The sequence below is a fragment of the Urocitellus parryii genome, chromosome 8 (genome assembly GCF_045843805.1).
Source record: "Urocitellus parryii isolate mUroPar1 chromosome 8, mUroPar1.hap1, whole genome shotgun sequence".
In the NCBI taxonomy this organism is placed as follows: Eukaryota; Metazoa; Chordata; class Mammalia; order Rodentia; family Sciuridae; genus Urocitellus; species Urocitellus parryii.
Window position 1 is genome coordinate 25,978,030 of NC_135538.1, and position 12,213 is coordinate 25,990,242.

The 12,213-nt window shown below is 32.6% G+C and overlaps 1 protein-coding gene across 7 annotated transcripts in view; it reads left to right on the plus strand.

Moving 5' to 3' along the window:
- The window catches only part of Reps1 (RALBP1 associated Eps domain containing 1), a 76,750-nt gene that overhangs the window by 50,458 nt on the left and 14,079 nt on the right, over positions 1-12,213 (plus strand). For 4 of the 7 annotated variants that reach the window (XM_026391887.2, XM_026391888.2, XM_026391889.2 and 1 more), the window contains exons 9-11: positions 1,161-1,264; positions 4,654-4,734; positions 11,327-11,414. In XM_026391887.2, the coding sequence (XP_026247672.2) occupies positions 1,161-1,264; positions 4,654-4,734; positions 11,327-11,414 (273 nt within the window). The remainder of the gene's footprint in view (positions 1-1,160; positions 1,265-4,653; positions 4,735-11,326; positions 11,415-12,213) is intronic. The other 3 variants (XM_026391890.2, XM_026391891.2, XM_077801722.1) reach the window with 1 other exon arrangement.

Here is a 12,213-nt window from a genome sequence, read left to right on the forward strand (position 1 = left end):
GAAATCTGAAGTATAGAGCTAACACTTAATACCAAGTGTCTTTCTTTCTGGTGGAAAAACTTGGATGTTATTTTATTTAACTTGCCCATGGTCAAATAGAAAGACAGACACAGATATTGGAATTGTGAATGATATATGGTCTAAACAAATTACATACTCCTTGTTGATTGGGATTATATTCAAAGCTGTGTAAACCTTGGAAAAATTAGGGAATTTAGTTACCTTTGAAATTATATTTTTAAGTGTAGATTTAGAGAGATTTTAAATTAGGGCTTAAATAGAATTAAAATTATAGTATGATACTTTGACTTACATTAAAAATCATTTCGAATTAGTGTCATGGATTTGTAGCTATTGATAAATAGCAGTGAGTGTAATGACAAAAGTTTTAAGGGCTGGGGGTATAGCTTAGTGGTAGAGGGCATGTGCAAGGTCTGGGTTCAATCCACAGGACTAAAAGAAAGGTTTAAGTTTCATATGGGCTTATGGATTTTTGCTTTTTTTTTAATGACTGGGAATTCCTTTTATTTTCCATTTTTTTGGTATCAAGAAAGATTTGTTGAGGAAATGTGATTAATGAGTATGAATCAGCAGTTCCCAAAGTATATTTCAAGAGAATATTGAAGAATTTTATGTGATGAAAAGCATTTGTGTTTGAGAAAAACTGACTTACAAATGTTTACTATTGGACATAAGTAGTCTTGATATGCATGGGAGTGCTCCAACGGGGAATTATAGTATCCCACAAACTTACATGAGCAAAAAAACCTAATTTTTGAAAGTCACTATAGTGATTAGTATTACAAGGAATATACTTTGGGAAGCTGATAAAAAAATCCATCCCTGATATCAGAAACTGAGTCAGAGCATTTGACCTTTTATTTTATTATCACTGTGTAAAATAAACGTGTATAACACTCTTCTGCTTATTCCTAACTAGTTTTTATTTTCATAAAAAGTTAAAAAAAACTGTGGTTTCAGGTAGACAGAGTAGTATGAATGAGTATTTGTCTGATGATTAAAATGTTTATTTGGCGAACATAAGAAAAATCAGTTTATAAATTACTACTTAGGAAAGTCATCTGCTAGCTTTTTTATAAGTAAATATTCTAAACTAAAATATATTGTTAATAGAGGATTCTTCTGTTTTTAAATTACAGATGTTGGAGATCAGCCAGGCTCTCCTACTGAAGCACCTCCAAGCAAGTCACCATCAATGCCATCACTAAACCAGACTTGGCCTGAGCTGAATCAAAGCAGTGAGGTTAGCATAGCTTTCTTTTCTTCTCTTTCTTTTCTTTTTTTTTTTTCAATTAAAAATTAGCATTTTTAAGGTAAGAAATTTCAAACAGGTTAATGTCAGTATAAAGCTCTTTGAGCATGCATGCATAGTTAATATAACTGATAAATAAATGTTTGTAATGATGTAACTTTTGAAGTTTTTAATGTACATGCACTGTCATTTGGTTTCCATTGTTTATCCCCACTAAAATATTATGAGTTAGTTGGGGCAGATGAATGAAGTTAAAAGTCAAAGTGAATGACTTGGCCAAGATCTCATTTCCAGGAGATTTAAGAGCTAAGATTTTAATACAAGTCCTTTGATACTAGTCAGCTGCCTTGTCTAATGAGTCATGCCATCTCAGTCCTTAGGTACATGATAATACAATTGGAATCTTGGGATTGGAAGTGATGTGATGTCACTAGGCATGCCTTCCACAGGAATAAGATATTTTCTGTGACCTTATTCAATATTAAACGGAGTGTTTTGTCTAAATGTGACCAAGCATAGTATGCAAAATAGAATTTGGGACAAATGCATTGTTCTCCAGTGACTTCAAAGTTCTATCATATAAAACAATAAAGGATCACTTTGCTTAGAATAAAGGAAGAGGGCCTGAGGCCCCCCTCCCCTGAGGCACCTCCTGAGGACGCTTTGTTGAACTTTAGGGTTCTGGAGGACTCCATTTGGAAACCACTGTTCCAGCCTGAGAGCATTTCTCTTTATGAATAAATTATCTTTTTTTCTTTAGGTAGTACTGCAAAAATAAGAGTTTATTAACTTTCAGGAAGCTTCTGTGCTTTCCATGTTCTTGAAAGCCAGAAAAATACTAGATTAAAGAGTACCCTAGTTAATTTGGGACAGTTGGAAAACAGAGAAGTAACTGGCAGTTTTGTACTATTTTTACTGCTTTGTAAACACCCAACCACAGCCAAGACTGTGTCTTAAGCATTATAACATTATACCAAATGTCCTACCATCAGATGTAAACCTATTAATATGTTTTTGTAGAGAAGGGGATTAAGCCCTTGAAAAATTGGCCAGTAGAACGTTTATGGAGAGTAGATAAGTGTTCTTGAAAATATTACTTTCACTGCATTTACATTTCTATCATTTTTTTAAAGGCACTATCAGAATAAAAGGAGTATTGTTAGCCTACTTTTATCAGTTTGTAAATAAGAGCAGCTCTTATATGAGTCTCAACTCCTAAGCCCGTGTTCATTTTAAATGAAATCACATGCTATTAACGCGTTAAAGACGAGGGCTGGAAGTCCCTTCTCAGTTCTGATTCCACTAGTTGCTGACTGCCTGCTTAAATATTCCTATCAAGTTCTATTTTCTAGTATTTGCTAACAATACCAAAAAAGTGGTAATTTTTTTTGCTTTATATGAAATATCAAAAGCTAATAAAACATTGATTTTTAAGATGTATTAATGATACCTATTTTAAATGATACCTATTTAGTTACTTAGGATATAAAATTTAGATTTTATTTTCATTATCTACCACCAAAACACTAATATTTTTTTTAACTTTAATTTAGTACCTGTGGATATGGATTAGGTAGTACAGGGGATAACACTAATGATAATCACTAACATTTGTTGAACACTTTTGATGTTCCAGTTCTGTCCAGAAAACTCTTTATCTATATTAACTCCTTAAATCCTCAGAATACTCCTGTGAAGTAGGTAGTATTAATTTCACGTTACAGATGGTGAAACTGAAGTACAGAGAGGTTATGGAATATAACTAGCCCAAGTTTGCAAAGCCCAAATAGGATTCCAGTAGTCTGGTTCCAGAGCCTTGTGCTCTTAACCATATACTAAAGTCATGAAGAGGAGAATCTCGTCCCTCCAAATTGCTTACAGATAGTCTTGTAAAACCAGGACAAACCTCATGACACCCAAGCAGGGTGTTAGCATATATGCCTTCTTTTTGCCAAAGTTTTCTGTATTTGAACTTTTTTCAGTTAATTAGGTTTTTAAAAATTCCTTATGAATCCTGCTGACAATAATTGTTGAAGAAGAAAACAATTGTATTAACAGATATTGTTAAGTCACTTCCTTGAACTGATGTCTCCTGATAGAAGTGAGTTATTATGGCTTTTCTACCTAAAATACTTTGGGTGCATCACTATTTCTTGTTTATCTTATTTTTCATGCTAAAACTAATCTGCAGAAAAAATTGATGAAAGATTGTATTGCCCATTTTTGTAGATAATTTTTAATAGTGCACTCAATTGCTGACTTCTACATGTCTTCTCAAATTGAATATCAGTATTTTAAATAGTAAATTGAACTTTGAAGCATAAAACTATACTTTCCCAAAGTGAATTATAAAAAGAATTTTGGTGAATGGGTAGTTGTGTGTCTGTGTGTAAACATTTGTTTGTATATATTGTATATGTGTAGATGTTTTTCCCTCTTCAGAGGATAACTGATAAATTTTAAGAATCTGATTTAACTGACGATTTTAATGTAAAAATTCTGTACATATTACTAAGATCTCTACAACAAATGGAATTTACTGTAATTAATATTGAATTATCCACTATTTTAAGAGGTATGATATTTCTTTGTGTACCTCTTTTAGATACGTAATACTTCATATACATCTTCTATATATAACACATACTCAAATGCTTGATTTGCTCTCATTGTGGCTGCATTCTGATTTTTCTAGCACGGGGAGGGGGGTGCCTGATTGGCGATTCCATCTTGTGAACTAGCATGGCCCTGTTTTTTGTGCTGATTGCAGGGGTTGACTTGCTACAGGTTGACATAAGCGCAAACATATTAATTCCAGAATTCCTTGCATTTTGTCTCAATTATATTTTATTAAATATCTATGCATATGTATAAAATATGTGCACGAACATAATAGAATCATCTTTCAGGGGTCGCACTGGCAAGTCACACTGACTTGCTTTGTTTTAATCAAAACTTTGTTACCATTACCAAGTCAATGCATTAACGTTTGAATTTTAAAAGAAGGATTATTCTTTCTTCCAGGCTAGACAAACTCCTTTACATTTTCACTTGATAGCCATTTATATCACTCACAATATGGTCCTGTATTATGTTTTGAATCTTAATTCTGTAAGGCTATGAATCTCTTTAGTAGAGATTACAAAAAATTATTACTATTCAGTTGATATCTGCTTGTGAAACTGTTTGCCTTTTATTCAAAATGACCCAAGATAGATAAGTATAAGATGTTCATGGAAAAATAGAAGTTACATAATAATGTTAGACCTATGAAACACAGCTTGCAGTGCAACCTCTGAATTACTTTGCTAAATCTTCTCCAGTGATCTTTTACTCCATCTTTCTCATCATGCTGACTTGTCTCTCCTCTGTCTGTTCAGCAGTGGGAGACATTTAGTGAACGCTCTTCAAGCTCACAAACTCTGACCCAATTTGATTCTAACATTGCACCAGCTGATCCTGTAAGTCAATCACTTAGCTTGCTTGTTTGAAATTAATTTTATTAACCCAAATTTCCATTTATTATGGTTTTTTAGCCACTATGCATGATTCAGTATAGTGCTTAGAGGGAAATGTTGGCAGACTTTTCAATTTTTGTGTGTTTAATGGTGGAAAGAATTTTTTTTTTTTCCATTTCTTGTATTTTCTAGTTATTTTGGTGAGAAAAACTATGCTTTTAAAATCTGGTACATGTGTCTAAAGAAGCATTTTGTGATAATTGATTTGGTTAACCATGTTGTCATTTGCTAATTAAATGTATGTTTTATTTAACATACTACGTATTTCAATGTAGTGACACTTATGTAAATATTATTTGTATGCTTATGCATCATGTAATATGTACTGTGTATGTAAATATTTATGCAGTGTCATCTTTTTAAAAACACTTCAAATGATAGGCTTTTGTTTAATTAGTATGTTAAGTTCTGTTAGATAGAATCAAGTTCAGTAAAACAATACATAGCTATTTGTCAAAAATTCCTCTTGTGCAAAGGAACCTGTTTTGTCTTCCTGTGGTTTACTGTGTTTTTTGAAAATGCTACAAAGTTCATATCCTGAATGTAAAAATTAATTTTATCTCTATAAAGTTAATTTCATCTATGCCCCTCCTGTCCTTGAAGTTATTTGAAAACTTCAAAACTTTAAATTATTTTTCTCTCTGTTCATTTCTCTGCCTTTGCACGCGGTCGCGCGCGGTCGCGCGCGCGCGCTCTCTCTCTCTCTCTCTCTCTCTCCATGCTAATAAGCACTTTCCAAAAAGAAAAGAGGAATTAAGTAGTAAGGGAAGAAGAGTGTAAAGGTAGGGTTTTTTGGTTTTGTTTTCTTAAGTGAGCTATGTAGAAAGTGACACAGGCATTCTTAGATTTAGCAGCTGGCAATTAATAATTAAGTATTAAAATGGCTTCATCATTTAATATGGATTTGGAGAAGTGGCTTTAAAGATAAAATATCTCAGTTTCAATCAGTGGATTTTGGGTGCCTTATAAAATTTTAAAGAATTTGTATTGGGCTCAGTGTGGCTCAGTGGGAGAGCACTTGCCTGGCATATGTGAAGCACCGGGTTCAATTCTTAGCACCACATATACAGAAATAAATAAATAAAGGTCTATCACCTAAAAAAAATTTTTTATAGAATTTGTATTTGAAATATAGAGGATGCTGTTACAGTCATTTAATTCAAACATAATATATGGCCTTTAAAAAATGTTTATAGTCTATTAAAATATTCAGGGACCAATTTATATGTAGATCTTCTGTGCCTTTTGCTTCTGTTAGTATATTTAAGGCATTTATTTTTTACTTTTATCTGAAAAATGCAAGAGAAATAAAGCCAACAGTTGAAATTTTTGCTGCTTATTAGCAGCCATAATTAAGATCTTTTGGGAAGTGACAAGTTTTAAGCTTTAAAGAGTTCCCTATTTTATTTCTACCTGCTAATTTTTTAAATATATAATCCAGTTAATTTTGTTTATTTAATGAAGGTATTTTATAGAAAAAAAATCATCTTAATCTCTTAACCCTTACAAGACAGTGAAAATAATCACACGTAGTATTATAACTCTTTGTGAGACAAAGTAAGAACATTATATATAAAAATCTAGAGCTCAGAGTCAAAATAAATTGACTCATGACTGCCAGGAAATATAGAGGAATGTTAAGCTTATTACAAGTGATGTTCTTACTTGGAAATAATATCCTAATTTATGAGTGTTTAAAAGTATACTTTGTTACTTCTAGTGTGGTAGACAAGAGACTAAGAAAATACAGAATGCTTGACATTTTAAACTTGAAGTTAGACTTCTGAATTTGATCATTTTAATTGGCATTCTGAGCAGACATGGCTTTCCCTATGTTCATATGTGAATACATGACCAGCTAACTCCATATCATGTACAATCACAGAATGGGAAAATATACTCCATATATGTATAATATGTCAAAATGCACTCTACTGCCATATATATGTAAAAAGAACAAATGAAAAAATGGGGAAAAATTAAGTTGACATTCTTAAGTATTTATACTCTTGACATCTAGAAAATCTTTTTTTCATTTATGTCGGTAAGCTTAAACCTGAACTTTGTTCTCTAACCTGTAATCTTTAATTTTTCAGTTGGGAGAATGCCTTCCTTTCTCCTAATTGTGTGCTTTAGAATCTGAGTTTCTTAACCTTCATTTAATACTAACTAAAATATTGACTGTTTATAGAGCATAGCCTGGAGCCACAATCCCAGATAATCCTTTGCAAGGCTTATATAAATAAGGATTTTAAGTAAATAAATGAGACCCTTTCAGATTAGAAGGGAGAAGATAAAAACAATAAAACTAAAGTTTTTATGTGAATTTAACTTACCTTTCAGTGATGTATTTAGTTAGTTAGGGGATTGAACTCAAGTTATTACTCATGCCAGACGAGCACTCTACCACTGACCTACAGCCCAGCCCTTCAGTGTTGAAAATATATAATGGAATATTAAAAAGGAACTAAATCTTGGGTAATTAACCCTTTGCTCAATAAAATAAAAAATCTATGAAAAGCTTCAAACTGATTTGTAGCACTTACATAGCACAGTGACCTCATATGTACACTGGGATGGTTAGTTATTAGGCTTTCAGAGTTCCTATGAAATTAAGATTCTAATTATCTCATTTTCAGCTGAATAAACCTGTAGGCAGAGAAAGGGTTGGCTATGTGGGAAGGATTTCACAAGAGGTTATAGTAGTATGCTTAGTCTTCACTGAAAATAGACATTGGCAAAATGGACAAGGGTAGTCCAGGCAGGGAGAGTTTCATGAGCAGGATCAGTTCATTGTGGTCATAGTATAGGGTGCACATACCTATGGAGGAACAGTGGGAGCTGAGAAATGTAGTTGAAAGTAGATTGAGAAAATCTTCATAAGCTAGAGTAAGTAGCTGAATTTCACCTCACAGGGTAATAGCACCAGGAGATATCACAGAGTACCCAAATGAGATGGCAAGGACAGTAAGGGGAAGATCACTTAGGCAACAATGTGAATTAACTGAAGCAAGAGGGATCAAGAGGTCTAATACCTAATTCCCTGACATGGGAATGAAAAGTAGGCAGGACTGGATTCAGACAGATAAGAATAATAGCATTTAAGGCATGTAGAAAAATTAGATCTATGAGATACATATATAATATATATAATTCAATAAAGTACTGCATTATGTAAAATCACACCAAATACATAACACAGATGTGCCATGAATGATTAGAAATGGATTACCTGAAGGATTTGGGTAATCTGACTAGATAAGAAGATGTTGGCCAGCCAATTTTGTTTCCTCCCCTAGAAACAGTAGGTTGGAGCCGGAAAAGTGTTACTTTGGCATCTTATGGCACATGTGTCTTAGGACTAAGAGATTTGTATACATTTTGGTTCTTCATGTGGATGCTAAAATGCTTAAAGTGAAAACTCCCTGTCTTGCTGCACATTACAGTCATAAATGCAACTTCTGATATCTTAATCTGAGGTTAGACGTGTTCATGTGTGTCAAGTTCATCAAAGCACTACCATGTTCTGCTGTCAGTAGATCCACTGGACTAAAGCCATTGTAGAACCACAGCAACCAGTAGTTGTATGAATACAGTGTGCTACAGAATATTGATTTGTTGGTACAGAAGACCTGAGTGAAGTTACAGAACATTCCAGATTTTCTTGACCTCCCTTTTTTATACCACAAATGGATACAAATACTAGTTAATATTTCCAACTATTTTAAATTTTATAAATCTGATTTTATACACATAGAATATATATTAAATGTTACAAATTTGAAGCATCTAAATTTGACATTTTTTCCCCCTGATTTGTTTGGGTTTGGAATCAGAAATTATTTTCACATGTGCTATCATTTCTTTTTCCTTGATTTTGTCTTAGAATGGTGAATTCTGATTCTTATAACACTTATTTATGCAACTAAAATTGTAAATATACAGAGCTATATTTTGCCTAGTATGTACAATTAAATGACAAAATGTGTTTACCTGAGAACTACAATGTAGTTTAATGTTGTACCTGATAAATTAAAAATACATAAAGCAAAAATTAACTAAAAGGAAAGTAGAAAATCACCTTCAGAGTCAGGTTTACCTATTTTAGCAACTTATATATTAATCAGTCAAATAATCTATAATTTGTAAGTGATTAGAATGATACAAATTTATCTATGGATATAGTAAAAAATACAGTGCCCAAGACTTTAGGCTACAGATTTTTTTCAAGAACATTTTGAGAGGAATAAACAAAACTGAACTTAGCTGCTTTCCTGGCATCACGTTTAAAACAAAAACCTTTCCCTTCTGATACAATAGTAAATGTAAAGGCAAGATTATAAAACATTGAAAAGAAGTCATGTATCTTTTAAGACTTTGAGAGAAAAGAAAAAAAAATTAAAGGTACCACTTACACAAATTGTTTTTAAAAAAACAGTTAATTAGGGCTGGAAATGTGGCTCAGTGTCAAAGTGCCTCTGGATCCAATCCCCAATACCAAAAAGAAAAAAAAAAGCAGTTAATTAGGCCAAATTGAAATTATATTATATATCAAGAACATAATAAAGGAAACTCAGTAACAAGAATATATTTATCACACACTGAAAAAACAAATGCAGAATGTTTTGAAGCTCCTGTGCATCAGAAAAAAATGAATACAGAAGTGTGTAAAAGACGTGCAGATTGCAAGAAAGAAATATAGAAAAGGACTTTCAAAACCATCAGCTAAAAAAAAGTGTATAACTGGGAGTGGGGCAGTAGCTCAGTAGTAGAGTACTTGCCTAGCACATGTGGGAGTGGCTCTGTGGTAGAGCACTTGCCTAGCATGTTGAGGCACTGAGTTCAATTCTCAGCACCGCATATAAATAAATAAGATAAAGATCCATTGACAAGTAGAAAATATATTTTTTTAAATATATAACTACAAAGAGAAACAACTCACATCTACAGATTAACAAAGATTGAAACTCTGGCATTATAAGAAATTATGAATTAAGAAAATAGTCATGTATAAAACCATGGGGTGGGTGGGTGTGTGTGTGTGTGTGTATTTATTTTTGTGGTGCTGGGGATTGAACCCAGAGCCTTGTGCATGCAAGGTGAGCACTCTACTCCCAACCCCTAAAGCCATGTTTTTTGTATTGCAACTATAACTTAAACAGTATCTTAAGTGTGTTATTATATTTTGAGAGTCACTCATTATGAGAAATCTAAACTTTGATCCATCTGTAATGTTGGTCTTTATAACTACAATTTTAGGATGTATAGGGGAAATGTTAGGCTTCTTGGATAAATATTAACCCTATTTAAAATTCTCTTAAGTATAGGAGCAGGAAATTACTTTGAATGACTTTATCAAGATAGTAGCTCTAAAGAATTTGTTATAAATTGAATTTTAAGGTGATGAGAATAAGCCAAGGAGGCTGGTCTAGTAAGAGACCATATGCAGGAACATAACTTTCCCTCTCATGGACTTGGTGTTAACGCAGTATTATCACCAAAACAGTGTCCAGTATAAACTAAAATTCAGCATCCTCTACACTAAATTATAAACTTAACTCATTAATAGATATTTGAAATTGAAGGGTCTCAAATTTGTTTTTAACTGCAGCACGTACAGAGTATGAACTGATTCCTCATAAGAGGAGCCAAGCTCCCTTGGCCATGTTTTTCAGCTGGTCTGTTGCTGTGAATTCAGATGCTCTGATTCCTCTGCTAGGGGTCAGGATGAGGCTTCTCCATGTCCCAGGGCACCTCACTCTTCTCCCACCCTTTCTGAGATGTCTCCATTAGTCTTCGTCCTCTTCTTCCTTACCTTTGCTCTTTCATTATTTACAAAAGTTTATACAAATAGCTTCTTTATGCCTCTAAAATCACCATTCACCAAGTTAGATATATTGCCATCGTGGAAATGGTAGAAGAAAAGTATTAGCAAGTTAGACAGGGAGTCTTACTTGTTTTCTGAAATAATGAGTTCCTTTGTGGAAGTCTGAGCTAAAATTTGAGGCACTCTGTTTTTAACAGTTTGAACAATTCCATAGAAAGGTTGTATTGTGCCCACTATCCCAATTAAATTGACAGCTCATTATCTTTGTTTTATAGGTGAAAAAAAATCATCAAATTTTCTTAAGTAGTCTACGAAAATGAGTTTTTAGTCTGGGTTTTCATGAAATAGTTTACTTTAACCTCAGGATTTAACAGTTGTATAATTTCATCAGACCATTTTAAATTGCTTTTGAATATTGTTGTGAACTGTGTTTTTATAAGAGAATTTATTCATGTAAATGTTTGATCACTCAATTTAAGATGTACTTTTTATAAAAGAAATCAGAATATTTGACTTGATAAAATCAACTAATTTGACTTGATAAAATCAACTAAGCTTTTGATTATGAAAACTTATTCTCATCTTTACCTTAGTGTAAATGAGAAAAATCTATCTACTAGTTTTTGCATTGTTGTTAGTTTTGGTTATTTAATGGTATTAACTTGACATTTTAAATACAAAATTTATATTTACTCCCTTTATCTTTAGGATACTGCTATTGTTCATCCAGTTCCCATTCGTATGACTCCAAGCAAAATCCACATGCAAGAAATGGAACTTAAAAGAACTGGCAGTGGTAAGGAAGATGTTACTAGATTGTATTTTAATTGCTTATTTTTCAAATCTAGTGCTTTCTAATTATTGTGTTTGAGACACGTGTGTTTGCTTATATTGCAGTTTTTTGTTTTGGTTATGGTACTAGGGATTGAATCTAACCACTGAGCCACATCCCTATTCCCCCGCCCCCTTTTTAAATTTTCTATTTTGAGACAGGATCTTGCTAAAGTTGCCGCAACTGGCTTTGAACTTCTGATTCTCTTGCCTCAGCTTCAAGCTGCTGGGATTATAGGCATGTGCCACTGCACTGGCCTATGTTGCAGTTTTTTAAAGCAAATTACTGATCTTAAAGTATAAGGTTTTAGAATAAGAGCATGTGGAAATGTGACTTTTCCAATAACCCTGGGTTTATGTGGTCACCATCATGAATTATTTAAAGTGTGTTCAGTTTTTAACTAAAAAAGATATGTAAAAGTAGATTTTGGCCTTTGTATAAATTTTGTAAGTTGTCTGTTTTACTTGAATTTCTGGAATTTCCCGTCAGTTTAGACTAAATATTTTGGTTAAAGTTTCTGAAAGGTGGATATTTTTTTCTTGTGTGAATTAGTATCATTAATTATCAAGTATCTTATTATGGCCGATGATGAAATTCCATATAAACAGGTTTACATTTATTTTTATTAAAAAATATTATTTTGTCTAATATCTCATGGATTTATTTGCCACTTTTTTGGAATATCTAAATGTAGTTTTATATTCTGAACTTTATGAATTTATCAATTCAAATACTAGTATTTGTATTTTTACCTATTAATTCT